The 24,756-nt window shown below is 46.0% G+C and overlaps 1 protein-coding gene across 1 annotated transcript in view; it reads right to left on the bottom strand.

Moving 5' to 3' along the window:
• The window catches only part of LOC135917569 (uncharacterized), a 131,700-nt gene that overhangs the window by 54,238 nt on the left and 52,706 nt on the right, over window positions 1-24,756 (bottom strand). Inside the window, exon 3 of the mRNA XM_065451123.2 lies at window positions 17,535-17,641. Coding sequence (XP_065307195.1) covers window positions 17,535-17,641 — 107 coding nt within the window. The remainder of the gene's footprint in view (window positions 1-17,534; window positions 17,642-24,756) is intronic.

Below are 24,756 nucleotides of genomic sequence, written 5' to 3'. Positions count from 1 at the left end.
ATCCAAAATTCCATTATTCTCTGCCCATGCTTGAAGCTTTAATTTGCTTACCTGCATTGCCAGCCTGTATATTACCGATGTAATGGTCAGTGGTCTATACGAGTGAATTCTGTCTTTCTCCACCTTAACTTTACAAATGAAATTCATTCTACTTTGTCGCCAACTGTCTAGTATTCGTCTATCGTTTAGAGTTTTTTCCACCGCTTTCACCAGAGCTTCCTTACTTTTTGTTCCTAGTTCATTTATTAGCCTAACGGGAACCTCGTCTAGCCCTGTGGCTGTGCGCTTAGGAATTTTCTCTTCCGCCTTCTCCCAGTTTAAATTTGTCAGCAGCAGCTCCTTTTCCACTTGGGTCTCTTTCATGCTCTTTTTTTTTCTGCAAATACAACCCGCATTGCCTTGGAAAGTTTCGGCTGTTACTTTTCGGATGCAATTTATTGCTGCTTCTCCTTCCAGTCTATTTTCATCTTCGTCTAGGATATGTTGTTCTATTGTTGTTGACTTCCTGCCTAATAATTTTATGTCGTTCCAAACTATTCTAGGTGCGGCCTTGTTTTTCTCACATATTTCTGACATCCAACGTTCACTTTCACCTTTTAATTTTGCTTGGACTAGTATTTGAACCATAGACTTTTTCTCCCGGTATATTTCCATTTACTGGTTACTTCGTCCTGCGGCAACTGCGGCTTCTTTGCCTGCCTGTGCTCTCGACATGCTTTCTGTCGTTCGGCGATCGCTTCTCGTATCTCCGTGTTCCACCAGCTTTTCAATTTCTTTTTTCCTTTCCAACGAACATGTTGTTTCTCTTACCGTATTTCTGTCGTTATTACACTTAGAAGCTCACCATATTCCCACTCTTTACTTGGCCATTTGCCAAGTTCTTCATCAACTATTGTGACTGTATTTGCTATTTGTTCAGCTTTCAAATTTGGGCTGGCCATTTTGCTCTCCTTGCTCTCTTTCCCAACTACATATCCCATATTCAAAATGATGCGTTTATGGTCACTCCCTATGCTGCTAAACCCTTCCTCATCGATGACAATTTCTCTCAACTTATCATGAATTCCTTCTATCATCAGACGGTAATCAATGGTCGATCACCGCTTTCCCACTTCCTACGTGATCTGTCCTTCACAATTGGGTCCTGTATTCACGATAACGAGGTTATGTTGCTCACAAAGGTCTAGCATTGACTTCCCGTTATTGTCGGTATAGCCATCTCAATCTTGTATGTGGGCATTCATGTCACCTAATAGGACAATTTCAGCACCATTCCCGAAACCCTTAATATCAGCGTTTATGCATTTCACTAACTCTTTATTCTTCTCTGTGCAATTTTTTCCGGTCCACAAATACGTAACGTCCAGCCAAGATTCTTTCCCACTCATTGTACCTGAAAACCAAAGATGCTCTTGACATTGTGAATTTACTCTTTTCCATTTGGCTCCCTGACAGATGAGCGTTCCGACTCCCCCTCGCTTTCTTTCCGACTGCACCCTTCGCAAACATAATTCTCACTAACTGGCGGCTCTTCTGAGTGTCTAAGGTGCGTTTCTGTAACCGCATACACCCCTATTTGTTCTCTATGTAACTGCTCCTCAATCAATGCCCACTTTTCCTTTCTTCTGGCGCCCTGCATGTTTATGTAGCCTATTGCATGGCGAGCTCTTTTTCTTGCTTTCCTCCTTTTCATGTTATTGACAGAGACCCTCTTCTGATGTTCCCCTTGGGGACCTTCTTCAATACTATCTCGTCTGACCTGCTGAGCGCTCGCGGGCCCCCTAAAAAAGCAACAGCGCGGCCACCAAGTCACCACCCTGTAATTGAAGTGGATCCCATCTCGTTTAAAACCACCACAACTTCTCACTTCCCTGTTTACTACGAGAACCTCAAAGCCTTTCTCTCGGATCATTTTCCATATTGCCTCCTTAGCAGTCACGACGGCTCTTTGTACGTGACTGTCACGTGCAGGCACCTCCGACACCTCTGCGCCTAAGGGGATAGCTTGCGCAAGTCGTCCACCCCCTTCGCCAAGCACTGGGCTACTCCTGGCACTTTCCTGTTTAGGACGTCATTTAGCCCACCTGCTACTATGACAAGGTTGCGCACGTGGACGTTTTCCGCGAGCTTTTATTTTGCTCGCTCGATGACAGAACCCAGTGCCCGCCCTGGAAATGTCCCTACCGCCACTCTTTTGTCGCCTTTCGCCCTCTCCACAATTGCTTTTGAGCACCAATCTAGGTTTGAGTCGCCAGCGATAATCACCCTTTCATTCTATCCTACCTCGCCCTGCTTCCCTTTGTCCTTTTTTGCGTGATTCGGACTCGACAAGGGGCATTGTCCCCTGGGCTCCTGCTTTTTCCGCGTGGCGGCCTCAAGTTACGTGCCGTTCTTTCCAGCTAAACCCTTCATTACCCTGCATGCATTACAAAAAAAACCATAACACCGTAAGCGTAAACCATAACAGAAAAGGGGAAGAGAAATGCAGCCATAATGAAGCACAGACCGGTAAGGGGATACAATAGGTACGAGGTCCTCCGAGGTATGCGGAAAGGTGTAATGGTTTGAGGACTTACTTTTGGAAATGCGGTTGTTTGCTTTAAATCAGGGGTACAATCAGCACTCGACGGGAACCAAAGGTCAATGGGTCGCCTCGCATTGGGCGCTCACGGGAATACTACAAATGAAGCTGTGCAGGGTGATATGGGCTGGACTAGTTTTGAAGTGAGGGAAGCTCGCAGTAAAATTGAGTATGAAGAACGGCTGAGGAATATGGAAGAAAGTAAATGGGCTGGGACAGGGTTCAGGTATTTGTACAGGAAAAACATTGATTCACGGTGGAGGAACAGAACTAGGAATCTTACCAGCAAGTGTGCGGCCTGTAGGGTGGGCAACACAGCAGCAAAGAAGGTCAAGCAGAAAGTCAGAGAGGCTGAAATAATCTCATGGGTGGCGGCAATGGAAAATAAACCTGGCATGAGTAACTACTTAAGAGGAAAAAACGAAATCAGGAAAGAAACCATTTATGATAACTCAAAGGAAGCTCATTACTTTTTGAAGTGAGATCGGTATGCCTTAGAACACGCACCTATAAAGCGAGATATAAGAAGGAAGAAGAAAGATGTGCTTGCTGCGGTAAAGCTAGGGAAACGACGGAGCATGTTTTACTAGAATGTGAAGACGCCTACGCAGGGGTCGATTTAGGCACCACTGGCCTCCTTGAAGCCGTTGGGTACAGCGCGAGCAGTGGTAAAGAAAACATGTGCGCTATAGAAATTAGTAAGAGGCGATTGGGGGATTGGTGGAAGAAAAGTAGGGAAACGACAAAAGACGCAGACGTACAAAAGCACAGTTCGCAATAAAGGGTCAGAAAATTGGGGCGTGGTTGTTCATAGTGTTTTTTTTTTCTTTTTTCATTGTTTAACCTAGGTACGATATTAGGCAGTATAGTAGCAAGAGCTTGGTGGCACAACCTACTGCCCCGTTCCAAAGGGGACGCTCATAACATCCATCTATCCATCCATTCATGCCACGGTGCGGCGCTCGGTCACCCGGCGGCGTGTTGGCTAAGCGCGCGCGTGTTCGTCGTATAGTTTGTGGGGATGCGCGACCCTCGCGCCTCCCCTGATGTTTTTCCCGCATAGCCCCGTCTCCGTGCGGCGTCGCCGCGTGGGCCGCGGCGTTGTAGTGGTACAAGCGTGGTGCGAGAGATGGCGCGAGCGTCGCGCCGCTGCGCGGTTGCTTGGGTGCGGGAAAGACGAGGCGCTCTCTCTTGGGTTCCAGACAGCGAGCGGGACAGACGTGCTTGCACGCGCAGCAACTCTCTTCCCCGGCGGGTCGCCGAAGCAGCGCGGACATCCCGCGCGCGCGGCGACCGATGCATATGCGAGACCGCCTCGCGTGGCCGCCCTCGAACGCGCCACGATTCGCGTGACTATACACGCGAACGACCAGGCGTTGGGATCCAGCATGGGGCGAACATATTCGCTCGCTTCCGGTCGCGGTAAGTCGGACTTCTAGATTTGTCGCGCGCCCATCGGCATGTTTTGTGGATAGCAACTCGGCTAGCAGGCATTGATGTATGAAAGGTGCAATAAATGCCCTTGTGACTGTTTGCACTACTGTGTTGTCGTTCCTTTGTCCCAAGAGTACGGTTTGAGATATCCCGCATCAGACCCCACATCTGGCTGCCCAACGTGGGACTCTTGGGGCATCGGACGATAATTTTAAGTGTTGCTTCGTTCGAGACCTTTGTTTGAACCGAAGCGTAGGCCTAGCGTGGATTTTGATCGCTAGCGTCAGCGGCGTGCTTTCTTGAGCGAGGCGGCGGTGGCTGTAGTGTGTTTGAACATGTCAATATACTAAGCCTTTTCGCAAGTGTTTTTTTAATGGCATTCGTTGGTACGAGAGCCACGTGGTCTGCATCCTGGGAGAGCGAGGCTGAGCGCCCGCGAAGCATTGGCAAGCCTGAAGCGAGTGAGTACGGAAGCCTCGTGGGTGGTCCGAATTTCTTATGTAAATAGCTTCTCCTATCTCTTTGACTGATGAAGTCGCGGCTCTGGGAGCCGGGTGGCCGCGGGCCACGGGTGCCACTACGGGCTGACTGGTATTGCGGCCTGGCACCGGGCGCTGCGACACCGTCAGGGACGGTGGGCGCCGTCAACTCGGATGCTGTGTGCACCGAGCGGAGTAGGACCACCTCACAGAGCTGACGTCTCCTCTCGGCTGCCTGTTTTGCGCCCATTTTGGGTGTCGTTTGTTGGATGCCGGTTGTTGTCAGAGTAGCGACGCTTTAGGCCTAAGGCTTTACGAAGCTGCCTGTCGCACGTAGAGGGACACAACCTGGTGGACCGTGGCGTTGAGGTGTTGCAAGTTGCTTCCCTCATTCTATTTAGCCTCGCACGAATTGAAATTACTCGTTCGACTCAAGAAAGCGACTTCGTTCACGTGAACCTAGCATCTGAGTAGCTGCCCAATCTTTTGCTAGCCGAGTTGAACATCGTACCACGTGGGCGATGCGCATGCAGACTTCCTCTCCCTTGCACTACTTTAGTGTTTGCCGAGTGTGTTGAGTTCACGCAGTGTGATTGGAGTCACCCCTGGTTTGCCGACGCCTGCACATCATCTGCGCTGCTGCCCCGGACTACGATCGAGCCACCCCGGGCGATGGTGATGCTGTGGCCAGTTCGGCGCGGCGACTTCGGCGGCCTCCTGCATCCAGCTCACAACCCTCGGCAGCGGACAAAAGAGCCGGCGGTCACCGACAGCTACTGCGGCTCCCGCCAGCAGGGCGAGTCGGCGCGAGCGACGCTTGCTCGTACCGACTACTGCGTCGTCGTCTCCGGAGTCCTGGCCTGGGATCGTGCCGTCGAGGCTGCAAAGCCGCTGCTGTGACCGGCGGACGCCAGCGGTGCACCCAAGGACAATGTCGGCTCGCATGCTATGGACAGCGTGTGGACATTTCTTCGGCGCGGCCACTGTTACATGTACTACCTTGTCGCGAAGCGCGCGTTGATGTTAGACCGTGTCACATGTTTCGCCGGAATAAGAAGTGATTTAAGGTTGGGGGGATGTGGGGATGCGCGACCCTCGCGCCTCCCCTGATGTTTTTCCCGCATAGCCCCGTCTCCGTGCGGCGTCGCCGCGTGGGCCGCGGCGTTGTAGTGGTACAAGCGTGGTGCGAGAGATGGCGCGAGCGTCGCGCCGCTGCGCGGTTGCTTGGGTGCGGGAAAGACGAGGCGCTCTCTCTTGGGTTCCAGACAGCGAGCGGGACAGACGTGCTTGCACGCGCAGCAACTCTCTTCCCCGGCGGGTCGCCGAAGCAGCGCGGACATCCCGCGCGCGCGGCGACCGATGCATATGCGAGACCGCCTCGCGTGGCCGCCCTCGAACGCGCCACGATTCGCGTGACTATACACGCGAACGACCAGGCGTTGGGATCCAGCATGGGGCGAACATATTCGCTCGCTTCCGGTCGCGGTAAGTCGGACTTCTAGATTTGTCGCGCGCCCATCGGCATGTTTTGTGGATAGCAACTCGGCTAGCAGGCATTGATGTATGAAAGGTGCAATAAATGCCCTTGTGACTGTTTGCACTACTGTGTTGTCGTTCCTTTGTCCCAAGAGTACGGTGTGAGATATCCCGCATCAGACCCCACAAGTTTAGCCGTTCCTATTATTATTATCATCATCAGCCTGGTTACGCCCACTGCAGGGCAAAGGCCTCTCCCATACTTCTCCAACTACCCCGGTCATGCACTAATTGTGGCCATGTTTTCCCTGCAAACTTCTTAATCTCATCCGCCCACATAACTTTCTGCCGCCCTCTGCTACGCTTCCCTTCCCTTGGAATCCATTCCGTAACTCCTGATGACCATCGGTTATCTTCCCTCCTCATGACGTGTCCTGCCCATGCCCATTTCTTTTTCTTGATATCATCTAAGATATCATTAACTCGCGTCTGTTCCCTCACCCAATCTGCTCTTTTCTTATCCGTTAACGTTACACCTATCGTTCTTCTTTCCATAGTTCGTTGCGTCGTCCTCAATTTATGTAGAACCCTTTCGTAAGCCTCCAGGTTTCTGCCCCATACGTGAGTACTGGTAAGACATAGCTGTCATAAACTTTTCTTTTGAGGGACAGTGGCAACCTACTGTTCATGATCTGAGAATGTCTGCCAAAATGCCAAGCGTAGAGTATGAAGTCTATTTCATTTCTAGTCTCGCCATTAGGGCTCCTAAACAGGCCACACTCCAGGCCTGTTTATGCAATTTTATCAACACGCGGATTTTTTTCTTTTGTTTAATCCGGTGGGAAATCGCGCGGCACTGGGATTCGAACCACACACCTCCTGCACGCGAGGCGGGTGTTCTACCTCTACGGCACCGCTGCTACTTGAAGAAGACTTGAAAGACTACGCCAAAGCCTTGAAAAATTATAGACCGATCAGCTTATTGCCCGTTGCCTACAAAGTATTTGCGAAGGTAATTGCAAATAGAATCAGGAACACCTTAGGCTTTCGTCAACCAAAGGACCAGTTCCGTAAAGGGTACTCAACAACAGACCATATTCACACTATCAATCAGGTGATAGAAAAGTGTGCGCAATATAAGCAACCTTGATGTATAGCTTTCATTGATTATTATTATTATTGTTATTATTATGATTATTATTATTGTTGTTGTTGTTGTTGTTGATGTTGTTGCTGTTTTCTGCCGCCGTGTACTTATACACATTAGAGCAGTATTTGTTACCAGTGTTATTAAAGGCTTTAGCTGCGTAAAGTGGTATTCGTTCACGAACATATATATATATATATATATATATAAATATATATATATATATATATATATATATATATATATATATATATATATATATATATATATATATATATTGTTTGCTGAGCCGTCTAAAGCATTCCTCCGGAGTGGAGATACGACTCAGAATACAAAGAGATTACGAAGCCTGGAATAGGTTGAGCACTGAATTTATTTATTCATGCAATACTGCTGCCCTTTGGCAGCCAAGCCCGCAGTGGTTAAAAGTACAACAATAAAATGGAAGGGGTACTTAGTTATCCCTTCGTGGATGAATGCGAAGCATTGCGACCGCCTTGCGTTGGCTATGAACTTTCAGCTGTCTTAATTTACCTTCGTTCTAATTAACACCAAAAGTCGGGGGTTGGATTCCCAGCATAGGTCGAGGACTCGACTCCCAACAAACGTCGCGGACTCGAGTGTGTTAATTAAATGGCCCTATGTAACAGCAGCGTTCATGGGTTCCAGTGCCTAGTGAACTCTATATTAATTAACTGTGTCATAGTTACCTTCGCCTTAACACCAAAGGCCGTGGGTTCGATTCCCACGAATGGCCGTGGGTTCCAGTGCCTTAATGAATTCTATCTTAATTAACCTCTCCTTAGCACCAAAAGGCGTGGGTTCGACTTCCACCAATGGTCTGGCTGCGAGTCCCTTAATGCACTATTTTTAATTAGCTTCGCGTTAACACCAACAGCCGGGATTTGACTTCCACCAATCGTCGTGGGTTTGAGTGCCTTATTGAACTGTATCGTAATTACCTTCACCTTAACACCAAAGGCCGTGGGTTCGATTCCCACCAATGGTCGTGGGTTCGAGTGCCTTTTTGAACTGTACATTAATTAAATTCGCCTTAACACCAAATGCCGTGGGTTCGACTTCCACCAATGGTCGTGGGTTCGAGCGCCTTTTTGAACACAATCTTAATTAACTTCGCCTAAACCCCAAAGTCCGTGGGCTCGACTTCCAGCAATGGTCTTGGGTACGAGCGCCTTAAAAAACTCTATCTAAATTAACTTTTCCTTAACACCAAAGGTCGCGAGTTCGACTCCCACCAATGATCGTGGGTTCGAGTGCCTTATTGAACACAATCTTAATTAACTTCGCCTAAACACCAAAGTCCGTGGGCTCGACTTCCAGCAATGGTCGTGGGTCCGAGCGCCTTAAAAAACTATATCTAAATTAACTTTTCCTTAACACCAAAGGTCGCAGGTTCGATTCCCACCAATGATCGTGGGTTCGTGTGCCTTATTGAACACAATCTTAATTAACTTCGCCTTAACACCAAAGTCCGTGGGCTCGACTTCCAGCAATGGTCGTGGGTTCGAGCGCCTTAAAACTCTATCTAAATTAACTTTTCCTTAACACCAAAGGTCGCGAGTTCGACTCCCACCAAAGGTCGTGGTTCGAGCGCCGTAATGAACTCTTTCTTAACTAAATTCGCGTTAACATCAAAGACCGTGAGTTCTACTCCCACCAATGGTTGTGGGTTCTAGTGCCATAGTGAACTATTAGCCCCGAGAAAGAGGAATGGCGCCCTCTCGCGACTGACGTCACGGCCAGGACGCCGCTCGCTCCGGCTCGCTCGGCTGCCGCGCGCGTTCGCTCCCTTCGTGTATGCTTGGGGTATAGGTGGCTCGAGCTCTACGTATTGAAGAATAAGTCGGCTTCTTTCAGCTGCCATACCTTAACCACAGTTTCTTCTTCAAAAGCGTGTGAGTCGAGAAACTTTGCGGCTTGGATATCGCAAGCTAAGTAGCGTTAAAGGGGTCTACTAGTTTTTGCAATGCATATATGCGCCGTGTCTATCGATAAATTTTGACTAAAAAAACAATATCTGCAAATTCAATGCGCGAAGTTGTGTATGATCCTTCGCTAAACACTTAACATTCCTTTAGTATTTAGCTATGAGAGGTATTACATTTTACGTGGACGAAAAATTTGGTAATGGGCGTCAACATGTTATCCGATGTTAAAAAGACACTGCCCAGCGAAGCGGTCATCATGATTCCTATTACTCTGGTGTGTTGTTCTATTCAAATATGGCCATTCATTAATGCGTAAAAAAATAGTTAGGCGCGCATTTCTTATGAAAATGTTTGCTGCTACTTTCATCCTCCTCTGAAACAGGCCTCCAAAAAACGAATTGCTCATGGCTGCTAACACGACGGCGGGTCATGTAGAGTATTTACATAGTTAATTCACAAACACCATAGTATCAATCACCTGAGAGAAAAGTTTCGTTGTTTAGATCGAGAGCCACTCAATTGAAAGTGATGAAATGTATCATAGTGGCCTTCAGTAGCCTTTATCGACAATATGGCACACCCCTGATCACGTAACGGTAGCAATCGACTGTCCGTATGGCGAGGCACGCTATGTTCGCGAAACCCATCAGTTCACTTCAACTTCGAATTAAAACCATAAAGCATTTTTTTACAGCGCCAACTGGAATGGCTAAAGTATTCTCGAGCTACTACTACGCAGCTTAGATTGCCTACAAAAGGAAAATTCAAGCACCTTTTGTCTCACCATGTCTCGATCCAGCGTTATTTAATTATACAAACGGATAACTATTCGCTTCGTCGGTACATAAAAGAGAACCTTGCAGGCTAATTTAAGTTTGCTCCAATCCAATCGCACACATTCATAAAGAAAGCACCACAAGCCTTGCATGTACTTTCACTTGATTTCTGACCCTCCACCGGGGGAATTTCGATATCTTCAATATGTCCCATACTACTAGTCATTGACGCTTCGACTGCTTTCTGGCTGCAGCTATGTGGTCCAGCAGGCATACTTCACTAAAAAAAAACGGGCCGAGCAGCCTGTGTCAGTTTGCCAAACAGATTCGTCATGTATATTCCTCAAGCAACAAGCATCAGTAAATTTCTCAAGTGAGTTTGATTTGATTTGATTTATTAATTTCCATTTACACACACACATGTACAGAGGAGTGGTAAATGGAGGTGGATGAGGGAAAAAAGCCGCACAGACGCGGCTTAAGGTAACCTCACCCTCTAAGGTTCAATATGGCTGCATGGGGTAACACATCAAGCGCCATATAAATTACATTTATATAGTGGCCATAAAACATTGCAGTTATACAATATATGAAAGCACAGTGAAATATTTCCACGATAACAATGCAAAGCACACTGCTGCATTGAAATAAATAAATGATATACACTTGGTAACATAGACAAAAAAAAGGAACATAACATGCATTATTAATCATTAACAAACGCGCTCTAAAGAGGTGAGTTCAACGTGTAGCACGGAAAAGGGAATATATATTGGTACATTCCTATTTGTACTCTGTAAATACCTGTAAGCCTTCATTAACTTTACTTCAAATTTCCGCCGCTTAAAAAAAAATAAACACGTGAAGAACCGCCTAATGTTGACAAGCAGTTAAAGAAGCAAGTGAGGCGTGTAGAATCTAAGCTCCAGTATTAGTTAAGTCACCGTGCTACTGCCGAGCGTTTCTGTGAGGAAATGCAAAAATTCGATATTATACCATGAACTACTCGTCGTGAGCAAGCCTGTTTTAGCGGAATAAAATCAACGTAACTGCTGTATAAGTCATATATAGCCAGCTTTGTGACATACTTGTTGCACCGCGGCAGGTATGGTATCATAACTGGATTCCTATAGGCTATGCTTTTGCGATTGTCTATCCGCGTATGAAAAACCCGCAATGGGCTGGTCTGCGTCGCTTCGGCTGGAACTGTAGCGTTGCCTTCGAGAGCTGCATTGTTGTCTAAGAAATTAGCTCTTTGAATAAATGTTCGCAAAGGAAGACGTCGTAAAAATATATTTGAGACGACCACCATAAGTATACAAGCAGAGAGAACGAGGGCGAACAAACGAAAACACCGCAGAAAGCGCCCGGACAACGCCCGAACTGTAGTAGACGACAGGCGCGAGTCCGTGCCCTGACGTCACGCGAGCGGCGCTCGCAGCGCCGCTCGCGTTCGTTCTCGGGGCTAATAGCTTAATCAAACCTACCTTAATTAATTTCGTCTTAATTCACTCTGCCTTAACTAGTTCGTCCTTAATTAACATCTTCTTAATTAATTTTGTCCAAACTGACGTCATCAACTGCCTCGATCGGCTCAATTGACTTGGTCGATTGTGTATTGACAATTTACCATCGTTCAATTAACAATTGACCATCGGGGTAATGCCAACGCCGACAAAGCGGGATTTTCCGCCTCGTGAGCCCCATATCATGCTTCCACAACTATAACAAACATGAGGTTCAGGTGCGCGATGTCGTATAGTAAAGGGTAAGAACGCGAACTAAAACCCAAGTTCCTTCAAAACATATACAAGACAAAATAAAGCACTTGCAGTTAAGGTTGAGCAAGAACAGTGAGAACAAATATCAAGACTTAATAATAGATCAAATTACAAGCTCCAAAAGTAAACAAAAACGAAAAAAACATAATTTGCGATGCATGCCCGCGCCGCTGATGCGACGCAAGAAAATGACGTGACATGTAAAGTTGATATCGCGCGTGGTCAAGGAGAGCACCGGAAGGTGTTTCGGCATTAAATAAAATTGTGCAAGCACGTTCCACTCCGCGATAATCTGGCGCTAGTAATCAAGTACTTATGTGATCAAGCACACAGTCAAAACAAATTACAAAGAGAGGAATGAATAACCTTCAGAAAAGAGCGTAAGCAAGAGACAGCACGCAACATCCGATGAAGTGGCAAAAGGTTCGAGAATAATGTAGCGTTCCTAGTTAAAGGATACAATAGACGGAAAGTATTGCTATGGAACTGGCGTCCATCTGATGATGATGATGATGTCCTGGATGAGTTTGGCGTTTACCCACTCGCGGGGATCTTGTCTACCATTTTATTCTCACTTCCTTCTTCTCTTCTCCTGAACCCAGACTCCTGCGCTTCTTCATCTTCTATTCCAAGGCTCATACCACTTCAAATAAGAAGAGCAATTATAGAGAAAAAAACAAGAGAATTACAAGGCCGCTGAGCTTGCGTCCTCGATGTGACTTAATTTGCGAAATGCCATTATTCTCATCTTCTTATTTTCGAATGTTCTAGCTTTCCTTTCTTTGCTTTCCTTCCATTATTCTGATACTTCGTGAAAAACCAGGGACGCAGAAGATTCTGTAAACCAGCCCGCGCCAACCCGCCGCGGTGCATGCAGGCCATGACGCAGGCAGCCAAGCAGACGACAGCGAAGAACGTAGCAGTAGGACTGCTCGCAGCGCCACCTGCGCTTTCATTAAAAAAGCGTCCCGCCCGCTCAATACGGCGCGACGAGCGGACGGCATATTAGCCAATATTCTAGGCATCATATGTACACCGTGCCGACGCTACAGCTCTGGCACAAGAAAAGGCTCGTGCAGCCGAGCGCAAGCAGCAACTGAGTACCGAGGATGCGGCAGGTTACCAAGCCGTCGTTTAATGAACCGTCGGGATTAACCCAGTATTAAAACCGGGGCTGCACGCTTCAGCTTCGCTGGTTAACCGTCTGTTCGAAGTGCTTGGGCGGTGATTTTTATACTCATTTCATATTGTGTTCTTTAACATACAAGCTCGAAATAGTAATCAGTATACTAAGTGCAATACAATGATGCTGTAGCCGGGCAGGCTAGGTGAAATATAGGCGCTGGTTCTCACAACTTAGTAGTTTTATTTGGGAGAAGGCGTGAGGCGAATTGCGTCCCGCATCTTTTATGAAGTCGTAATAGAAGAAACCACCACACTTTTGTGGCAAGCGATGTTACCGATATGCCTGGATCTCTAACGCGTGCCACCTGGCTCGAACGCGGGCAGCATGCGGAGGCCAACATCGTCATCGTCAACTTGGCGGAGATGGCTCGTCATGTATTAAATTATCTTTGAAAGCAAAAATGAAGCGAAGAGTGGTCCAACCCCTTCCAATAGAAACATGTGAATACGTTTAGACAGCACATCTCAGCGTCACAGTTCCTTGAGCAAAATCACGCAAAACTTCTGTTCAATTGTTGGTAAAAGACACCGCGCTGATATACGGATTCTTTGTTGCCGCGCCTTCCAGTTTTGTCACTTTGTATACCTAAGATTTGAATAAAGATATGCAGCTAAATCAAAAAACACAAGTACATCTGCAAGCAGCGTCAATTACGCCGCAGGTTGTAAACATGTGGTAATAGTAGGGGAAAGGGGCCCGAACAACTCTTACAAACAACACATAATTAATCACAAGCAATAAAAATAATATTACATTTCAGAGCAAAATAACGGTTACGCCATTATATCGTTCTATATTGCTGCATGGTGGGGCCATTCCCACTGCCTCGGGTTCCGAGATCCTCAAAGTATTCTTTTCATAATACTTGTTTCTATATATGAACCCTGAGTAAATTGCCCTCAGCCCCTAACCCAGCAGATTTGCAACTGCAGTAACGTGTTCCGAAAAATTATTCACCCTGATCGGGTTGAAAATTTATCCTTTATTAGTATTCTCACCTGCACCTCACTCGGACGTAATCAACCATATTTTGTCGAAAATCAAACTTTGCAATTGATGTTTAGCGCTTTCACTGACGTTCCACCAAACGTTTGGTTTGGGTATTCTGAGAAGGAGATCGTGAAAATTTTAGTACATCAATGAAGTGAGAAGCACTCTCCCTTTAATTTCTGGCCTTGCCCTATCTAATTTTTGAACAAGTTGTGTTTTCGCATGTCATTTCTTTTCTTCAATCGAAAGTGTTCTAGAACATGACAGCATTGGTTCTGTAAAATGGAGCCCTTGAACCTGTAACCTTCGTTCAGGGGCTGAACGTTATTCTTAACAATGCTTTCTTGACCGCCTATTATAGCGATTGCTATTCTTGCGGAACTTTACCCACCTTGCGTTATGTATGTTTCTATCTAACCCTCTTCCGCCCAGTGATTCAATTTGTCCATTAGCTCGGGCCACTGAGTATGAGCTGGCGGCTGTCTTGCTGAGCAGAGAACATGTGCCACTGGCTGTGCGTCCGAAAGGACAACTTATTGCTGACTGCCATTTCGCCTAGCACACAACTTGGGCCACAGGGTTCATGTCCTTAGGTGTATGTGCCCATTCTTAGCTAATCTCGCATAATGGACGTGCCAAGATGACACAAGGAGTATGTAGCCCTAAATATGTTAACGCGATAGCGCCCCATTCTGAGCGGGCACCTCAACATCGAGCGCGGCCGCTGCATGGAAAGCCAGGGTAACAAATTTGCAGCTAGCATACCAGGAGTAATACTGAGTTTCAACTGGGGTGCTGCGAGCTAAACACGATGTAACGCGTCGTGGCATGGGCATCGTGGTTAGCAGCGATATCACCACTTCGTGTGCCTGCGGTGCCAGTACGGTGTGTTGATACGTTGCTTTAATGCTATTCGAATTAATGTCAACATTCGTCGTGAAATGGGTCCTACGGGAATTTTAATGCGTGAGCAATATTTGGGTACTTCTCGCACTTAATGCTGGCTGCGTTTGCTTCTATGTTTTTAACCCATTTCCCCTCATACCTGGGCCACTGGGTTGTCCGTGGTCTAGTGGGTAGCGCATTGGGATGCAGTGCTGAGGGAACATGTTTCGAAATCAACCCTCGTACCAACTCAGGTCACTGAGTAGGTGGCAGTGTGTACATACGTGCCGCTTTTGCCCATTCCTTTTCACGCCCGCATGGGTCACTGTAAATGGGAGACTGAGCTGGTACCGCCATTCGAAGGAGAAACTCTTTGACGCCGACTTGGGGTACTGGGTTTGTGCCACTCGGCGGCATAACGGGCAAATAAGTGCCGGTCACAGTACGTCCAAATAAACCAATTCTTTTTATGTCCTCTTCGAACTTCAAAGGACGTTCCCTAAGTCAGTATTTTAGGGCCCGCCCCTTTCCGACATGCACGTAAACCACGTTCCTGATACAGCAAGTTGGCTGAAATATATCATTTACGCGGACGATGCGACTCTTTTAAGCATGTTCTGATATCTCTACACTAACATCGCGATGGATGTCGTGGCAGTGTTTGATGTCGCCCATAGCCAAATGGGCGGCTCTGAAGTCGTTGTCAATAAACTATAGCAATATCAAAGCCACGATTTTCATTCCAAACGGCAACCACGTGCAACACCCGGCGCCCGTGTACTTAAATTCTACTGCAGTCAAGTATTTCGATAAGTTTAAATACCGCGGCATAATTTTTACGCCCCCAACTCCCTGGGATGTCCACATTTCAAATGTTCTTCGTAGCCTTTCGCATATTGTTGGAATCACATTCGCAGCTGCTATCTTCTCCCTTTGCAAAGCAAACTAAATTGGTAATACGTATTTTTTAAATTCCTCATTGTGCTGTTGTTTTTTGTCTTGTGCAGAACCACTGCGTCAAACGTTGAGTAAATGCTTGCTTCGCAAAAAAAAAAAATGCTGCGCGCACTATCCGACGTAGGATTTGATGCTTCTACAACGCATATTTATCAACCGTTGCGAATTATAGCTTTAAGGGATCTGTTTTTTACACGAACCGACCATTTCCAAAATTATTCTTTATTTTTCAAACATTGTCACGCTTGCAGCTCACCAAATCCATCATTTAACTTGGAACTCTGACCCTTTTGTATTGCCTCGGTGTAGAAAAAATGAGGAAACCACTATGCTAAGCTACACATTGCCCAAATTAGTTAATTCCTCTGCCTCTGCAAAACCATGCCTGTCCGTATAACACCTTGAAGTTGTATACACGTATTGTAGATGTATAATTTAGCATTTTTCTCATAAACCATGTACTTCTGTGTGTGATCTGCTATCTTGAAAACACATATTTCTGCGTTTATTTGTTTTTACCTCGTTGTGTGAAGCAATCCTGTTTTCGCCCGAATGTATAACATGTTTTTGCCGGGAAATGTATCGATTATCAATCAATCAATCAATCAATCAACCAATCAATCAACTTTGATTTACATTCGTTCCTCTTACAAAAACAGTGGAAAAAATGTTTGGACAGGAACAAAAAGCTACAGCCAGGTAGCTTGATGGGCTTTTGTCCATGTATTTGAACAGATGATTACATGCAAATTATACAAGTGATACAAATATCATAATGAATACAGGTGAGCAATATACATGAAAATGTAGAGATATACCTTCCTACAAGTGACACTATATCAAAAGAATACATTCATGATAGAATTATTTCGCATACACATTAAATATGTGCATAGCAAAACGGTAACAATGTTAAACTTAAATGCATTCGTACAAACAATGTATTGAAGGAATTATTCAATAAACATATATTTGGCGTATTAGAGTGAAACATTTGGGAATATTAGTTGAACAAAAGATAACAATTTAATAAGTGCGACATTTGAGATGTAAAACAGGGCGTAATAAATTGATGTTCAGAATAAGAAATCTCTTAAACTCATTTTTAGTAATGCTGCACAAATCAATTTCTTGGCCATGTAGGTGTCTTGAGTAAACGGGCATGCAGTGCTCTGGCCTATTTAATCTATGGTTTGTGTGTGAGAAAGGTATGATCCACTGGTCTCCGTTCCTAATATTATATTCGCATGTCTGAGGTTTTCTGAGATCACATCACATTAGGAAAAATGTATTGCTAAATTTCAAGCTGTGCCTATATTTCATAATAAGATTAAACTGGAAAATCTGTTGCAGAGGAAGCACGTTCAGCGTGGCAAACAGCTCGGTCGCGTGCGAGTCATAAGAAGCATTTGCGATGCGGCGAATGGCCTTCTTTTGTAATAAAAGGAGATTGTTAATGTTTCTTTTTGATGTGTTTCCCCATCGCAAAGGTACAATAATATATAGTTGATTAGAGTTTTCCGCATTCGCTGCTGATTAAAGGGGTGGTGAGGCTTGCCAAGCAGTGCTGCAACACTGCTTTTCTCTTGTCACCCTCAGTTTTTGTACAACCTGGAAATAAATTCAATCAAAATTGAATGGTAACGATGTATCGAACTAGGCTCCGTGTCATTACATTTTTCCGTCGCATTTGTGACTGAGTCTTAGAACAAGCACAAAATCATTGCGTGCGAAGCTAGCTCTGGTTGCATCAAACGCAACAGGATGATACAAACTGTTAAATTACATCTTTAGCTATGCGTCTCACTCATAAGTGATTACTTAACATGTGCCTACAAGCCAAAGCAAAGTGCCGGCATCCACCTGGTAGTACCTGGGCGCAAAATAGCTTACCTCTACAGACGCAACACCCTCGCAAGCTTGCCTCATTTCGCTAACTTCTTCTGATTGGCAGAAAATAAATTTTGGTTTTGCATCCACCAGTTGGAAATGAATCTCTCCTGAAAAGCAGAACACAGGAAAGAAGCTGTTAGGAGCCACGATATAAAAGTAAATTTTTGAAAACGGTAATGCTTCCTCTGTGCATGACGTCAAACTTGCGATGAAACAGGAGACCGTAAGAATATCTACGTGATACTGAAGCGTTATATTTTGCAGGGAAGTTCAGCCACAAACATTATCCACCTGGATTTTTGGAAGTAAACTCCCTAGCGACTACGTAGACCGCGTGACCATCAAACTACACCTACATTTTTTTTTTCAGGCGCACGCCCTTGCGACTCACACGTGTTAGCGAAAGAAAAATCAGAGTAGTGTTTCGCTCCTATCAAGCTAGTCTTGTCCGAATTCAACACGACCCCCCCCCCCCCCCCACTGTAGTAAGCCACCAAAATTCTTTATTTACGTGCCTGACTTTCGCAAGTCGAATAATATTACCACAAAACGAACACACCGCAAGAAAGAAAAAAGAAAATTAAAACTTAAGAACGCTGAAGCTTCGCCTTTAAGAGCGAAACGCGATAGCATTGTAAGATCCTCGACTCTTTCTCACGCTTCCCGGCAACTGCAGCTTATGTAACAATAATGTTTACCGGGAAACGCTGGCGGCGAACGCTATGCACGAAGGCGAGCTTTCTGGTAAAAACGTGACCTCTTGCTTGAGCCGATCCCGAAGGTAGCACACAGCCGCTCGAAAAAAAAATACCTAATTTTCAGGTTTCTGTTATTGTTTCACACTTGTAATACTTAATTCTGAGAAGGTTTAACATAATACGCATGCGCTTTTCGTGCTTTGTTTCATGACATTCATTTGTAGGCTGTCCTCCAAATTCCCAGGAATAAATTTATCAAGAACGTAAGACAAGGTGTGAGAAACATTATTGATAGAATGTTGTGGCAATATAACCCGCATGTACCGCCTGTCGTATAGCAAGGCGTGGCATATAGATATACCTAAATATATTCGGGAATTTTCGCTCATAGGCAACTCCGCCGATGCCGACACTGACACCAGATTTTCTGCGACATGGGGCTTATAACCCTGTCAGGTTAACGTGTACCATAATATCAAGCAAGTAGACGGAGTTATTAGTTTTGGAACAAAACTGTATATGGCTAGGATCTCGGGAGTCTTTCGCGTCCATTGATCGAAAACTATCATCATTAATGGTTCATACCTCCCTTAATCAAGCCAAAAATACAATGGCTCAAAGCCCCGTAAACCACAGGTTACAAACACTTAGCAAAGCGAAGCGAACAATGCTTACACTCTTTGGAATCACGCATACAACATATAGACCAGCATGTTGAAAACTTTCATCATGAATGGCACATACCGACGTAAGCAAGCAAAAAAAATGCAATGGCTCATACCCGCGTAACACAGAGGCTACGCGCACTGAGCAAAGTGAAGCAACCAGTGCATACATCTTTCGGAATCAGGCGTACAACATACAGAACTGCCGACGTTTCAATAAAGAAGCTCAAAACAAGCATTCGAACCCCATAACTGATAAAAAGGCGCTCATTATAGCAACGCAAAGCACGTAGCGCTCACCGCATACGTTTCCTGGTAAATATTAGTGTTGCGCAAGCTGCAGCGGTCGCGCCACCTTGTGACGTGGGGTGTGACGTTCCTAGCATTTCGTATAGAAATTGACTACACCAACAACGGATTTAACTGTTGTTACAGCACCACTATGGGCGGCGGCGAGCTGTAAAAATTACCGCTACTCGCATTCCTACCATGGCGCTAAAATAGCAGTACTATACCATTACTCGAAAGCCGTAAAGTATTGCATTCCCCACTCAGCCGTAGTAGGGGTGGTTTTCAACGGCTTCGCTGGACATCGGCTTTCGCAGGCACGGGGAGGGCGAGGTTTCTTTTTTCTTTTTATTAAACAGGAAACATTCTGTGTCACTGACCAAAAAGCGGTGGCACCCAAACAAAGATAAATATTAAGAAAGGAGCATATTTATGAAAACAACTTATCAAACAAGTAGATGTGTGTAAAATGCTTCGTGCTTAACTTTAAAATCTGCAGCATGAAAACAAACATGACCAATTGTTTCGGATTTATTGCTGAAGAGGCACTAAGGTAAGCCCGAAGTTGGTGTAAGTTCGCACTTGACAAAAAATAGCTACTGATATCCCGTACAAAAATGAGCGTTGATTAACCATTGATATATTGTTGGGGAATTGTTAAAACAACTGACTTCAACAAATTTTCAAGAGCAATTGAGTTCACTCAACTTTTGCACAACAATATTACCGTTGAGTGTTCTCAATAAACAATTTATTGGGTAATTTGTGTTGATTTTTTTAGTTGTTCTTTTGTTGTGCAGCAGTTGAGTCCAGTATACAATAATTAGGACTCGCATATGAAGACATTGCAAACATGTTTTCCGATGCGTTCCAACCTCATTCCTGTCACTTTACGGCAGGTAGGTTCTTCTTTCGCCTAGCTTTCATTAATAGAAAATTATGTGTGACCGATGGGGTGGAATCGAACGTCGGCCGTCGAGCCCGGTACTCTAACCAATAGGCCACGAGCGCGCGCATACTCCTCATTCGAAAGCCAGTAAGCTCTGAAATGCTTGGCGTGTGCGCCGCGTGCCACTTCCTGGTGCTGTCGCTACAGCTCGCGCTTTGAAGCGCCTATCTCGGGGACCGCCCCACTTTCGTAGCCATTTTCGCTACGTGAAAACTGCAACGTTAGGCTAGATTCATGACCGCCCAAGTTCATAGCGATTTATTTCTTCGCCGGTGTACAAATGCCATCGTCGTTTTAACATACACTAGATGACTTAACCATTGGTACGATCCGAAATGAGCATGTTTCGGGGAGCAGAAGAATGCGAAACTCACTTGCCAACACGGTGACTACGCGCATGTGGAGTTCCCCAAAAGTAGACACAGCGCCAGCGCGGCCGGCGATAAGACAGGTGCCGACAGGCGACGACGCTACCTTCGAGCATCGGACGCACTGTGGGAACCGTAGGATGCAAGCGCGCACACGCTACAAACATACACGGGTGAGGTCTTCGAATTTCCTGCGACGTACCCTCTGTCCGTAAAGCAAATATAGTTTTTGTCCAATGTCCGCGGTACTAGAGATCAAAGAATGAACGCGCTTTGAGATCGCAGCGCGCAGCCGCTATAACCATTGACTTCAAAGAGCTTCAGATTCAGCAACAGCCGCAACAGTATCACAGCTAATCGCTGTATCTGCGGCTGCTCCCGTTCGCCTTGCAAGCAGCACGTGATTTATTTGAGCCTCGCCGAACGCTCGTCCTCTCCCAAGCCTGCAGGTCTCGTATGTTCAGTTAAGAACACCAAAGGTAAATGAAAGAAATACAGGTAACGGACTCTTATTGTACCTTACTAGTCACCTTGTCATCTGCAAAAACGCTACAAACTATTTTAGAAGCTTTATTTTTGTAAAAATAGCAAAACTAGTAGTAATTTTTATTTCTAGGTGGCGCGACAACCGTTAAAGTAGCGTTCGGGTGTGTATGTGTGCGCGCAAACGGGCGCAACCGAGCTGCGTTTTGCGCACACTTTTGCAACAGTACGCATGGTTACCGCTAGTTTCGTAGTCGCATTTTTTGGTCGTAGTATTTATTGTTTACGCTATAAATTAGGTAGTTCTTAATAATTTATGAAGGTTAGTTTATGAAAAATTATTGCTTATTAATTAGTGGTTCTTAAGTGCTGTTATTTTGTGTTTGAAAGGTTTTTCTAACTGAATACGATAGTGAAGCCATGTGAAGCTGTGAACGGCTTTCCGACTCAGTTATTCGGTTGCAGTTGCAAGGTCGATTCAAATAGGTCGCGAAGCTTCGGGCGAAAAGCGGTTCAGTACAGATTGTCACCGACATCAGCATGGGGGGTTATGGGTGCAGCGATCGAAGCGCGACTATGTTTGGAGGGAACAAACATTGGGAAAGAAAAACGCGTTTTCTAATTCAAACGAGACACAGTTAGATTCATTCAACGAAAATAAAATTCCTAGTCAATTTTATATATTCGTGATGAGTTAAGTAAATACGTTTAATTTTATTATTAACAATAAATGCATTACTTTTCAGCGACCATCGCTAGAGGGGGCGTTGACGCCACTATCACTCGCAGTGCAATGCACGTCTTGAAATGGGCAGAAAGGCGCACTCGTATCACCTGTTGAAATACGCCCCCCTCACAATTTGTGCTTTCTTGCTTGTCGAAGTTTGTCTGAATTTGGTGACGTGGGTAGCTTCATTGCTTCTTAATCTGTTCAGTCAAAAGTAGTGAGTTACGACCGCCAGATAATTGTGTAGTTGTTTTCGTGCGACTGCGCTGGCCGACGGACTTGGCATCCGACAATAGGATCATCACTCTACACCTAAAGCTGTCGTCGGCCTCCAAAGAAAGTATGTTCTGCGCAGGGATGCGATTTCGGCAACCGTACGGCTGGCCTTTTCCTGCATCGCTTTCCACGCTGAAAGCTCGAAACGCCCATCAAGTCGAATGGCGGGGCATTTGAATAAATAGCTCCAAAGGAAGAACAACAAAAATTTCGCGCCTTCGAAAAGAAAATGACGTCACTTCTGCTTTTAACGGACATGGCGTCACGTTATTTTTTCTTCCGCCGGAAGTGTTCCCACCACATACAGATGGCGCTAAGCCCCATGAACCGGCGATGGACCGCCATGTTTTGAACGTATGGGCTCCTATGAAAGCTTCGCTACCAGGTATATCTACCTTGGCAGTTGTGCGGTGGTTCACGCCTCGTGCTTCTTGATGAAAGTATTTTCTTTTCGGACATCATGACGCACATTTTAGGGAAATGCTTTAACGACGATAAGTGGGACGTTTATCCGGTGAAGTGGTTGGCTCACCCAACAACTAGTCTTCTACTGATGTGCGAGCCTGACGGTTTTGATGAGTTGCGCGGCAGAGGCCATGATGCCTGTTGGAGAGAAGGCACCCCGAAACAGTCGCAGCCGCACTTCTGAAGATAGGTAAGTAATCTCGTTTTCTTGGGCACGTAGCCTTCTTTTCTATTTTGACATTGACGAGCGTGACATGTTAAGCACACCGTTCACTTTCTTGAAGCAAACCGCATGCCCCGGAGCAAATGCGCGCGATACTAACTCTCGCTGCCGCCGTCACTTCGTTTGAAACAATGGTAGGCGAAGAGGCAGTGGCGCCCCATGTGCGTAAAATTGCACTGCTTCATTTGTTCATGTCTAATAACGTTTCCTTCATTTGTATGAGAGAACACAATTGGAACATAAGGATCGGCTTCTCTGCGCAGTGATAATTTTGTACAGTGGCCACGTCATTTTTCATGGCGGCTCATGTATGCCGTCTAAGCGCTTGTTATCGCTTTCCGATACGTGAGAGGCGCGCTGCCTTTCAAGGTATTTAGGCAGGCACTACGAGTTTAGGAGAACCGCGACAAATAATCATGCAGCAGGTGTGCAGCTGTGCTACGCTTGTATCCCACTCGTACCGGCAGGCAGTGTTGCACTTCACGCTTACGCATTTCGTAACTATGGCGGCCTCCGTGGCAATTTGGGGATCGAGGTCGTGGATACGATCCCTGCAGCGGCCGTATTCCAAAGGAGCGGAATGCAAAAACGCTCGGGCATTGTGCATTGTATGCACGTAAAAATTTCCAGGAAGTCAAAATTAATACGGAGTCCCCAACTACGACGTGCTTCATAATCAGATCGTTGGTTTGGCACGTGGAACATGTGAATTTTTTTTTCTGTAGTGGCTCATGGTATACCATACGGTTAGTGTGATCACCTTTTTTGCCGTAGCGGTTAAGCGCGCCTCGATTTAGGTTGCGGCTAATGATGCGGCGCACCGCGAAATATATTTCGCCTCTCTGGGATTTTCGGAGAACGGCCAACCGATTAGTCACAGCTTCCGCGCCGTGACTGTACACGGATACACAGCACAAATGAACAGAGCTGTGGTGACGTGGTCAAAGAACACAGCCGCCGACGGGCTCACCTTATCGTCTATCACCGCCAAAACTACCGCAGTAAGCATCTTTATCTACCCCGGCGGTTTGCCGTTGAAGGCGTACTGTACAATTTTAATAAGCGATAACCGAAACATGCCACCGTTCTCTGCTGCCTCTTTGAGTTGGACCGATCCGAATATGCGTAGTTTCCAGAAGCGAAAGGAGCGCCAATCGGCGCGTTGTCGCCTCGAGCTAAGCGTCGCACTCGAGCACCGTTTGCGCGGTGAAGAATGACGCGTGCATGAAGCTAGCTCACTGCGCGGACGCTACCGCGCAACGCAAGGGCGTGTACGCGAGGTTCTGCACACAAATCGCGCGGGATGATCGGAGCCACGCCGGAGCGCGGCTAGCTTCAAAGATGCGGTACATGTTCTCACTCGTACAGGCACGCTCACGCTCGCATCGCTCTCGGCGTATGTTTAGGTCATCCCTTCTACTGGACTTCTACCCAAAGATTCGATATCTGTTTGGTATGGGCTATGCACTGTCGCGTGGTCTTTGGTTCTGCGAGAGAGCCGGGAATATTTTCCCCACTGTGAAACATCGCTGTGCGTGTTTTAGCTAACATTTACCGTAGCAACCCATTCCTTCCTTTTCTCGACGGCACTCGTAAAGAGTCGCAAATTTTTACTTGCCAGTATAGTGTGTACTTCTATTTCGTGCGTAGTTATGTGCAGTGTGTGGCTGATTCTTAATCCGCGCAGTCTCATTTGCTGACCAGATTCCCTTCTCACAGGTTACGTATGCAGTAAATTCCCAGATGCTAAAGTGTTCTACGCCAAAAGCACATTGGCGTCGTGCAAGAGACACCCGTTGATATGTGGCTGATTCACTAGCAAGCTCGCATCTCTGTTGCCAATCTCCATCAAGTGGGATTTTCAACTATTTTTTGCGTTACTCCGTGGTGTACTAGCTGCTGCATGGACGCTGTGAAGGCTTACTTTCAATTTGCTCTGGCGTTTAATAGTAAAGGATGGGCTACATTTTGAGGGGAGGCATTTACTTTTGTTTGTGAGAATGTTTACCAGCCTAACCAAGTGATACGTGGGTACTGTAAACAGCAGCACGAACAGAGGCGGACGACGAAATAGGTAGGA

Source organism: Dermacentor albipictus, chromosome 5 (genome assembly GCF_038994185.2).
Source record: "Dermacentor albipictus isolate Rhodes 1998 colony chromosome 5, USDA_Dalb.pri_finalv2, whole genome shotgun sequence".
Classification (NCBI taxonomy): Eukaryota; Metazoa; Arthropoda; class Arachnida; order Ixodida; family Ixodidae; genus Dermacentor; species Dermacentor albipictus.
The sequence above is the reverse complement of the archived record's forward strand: the minus strand, read 5'-3'. Positions and strand labels throughout refer to the sequence as shown.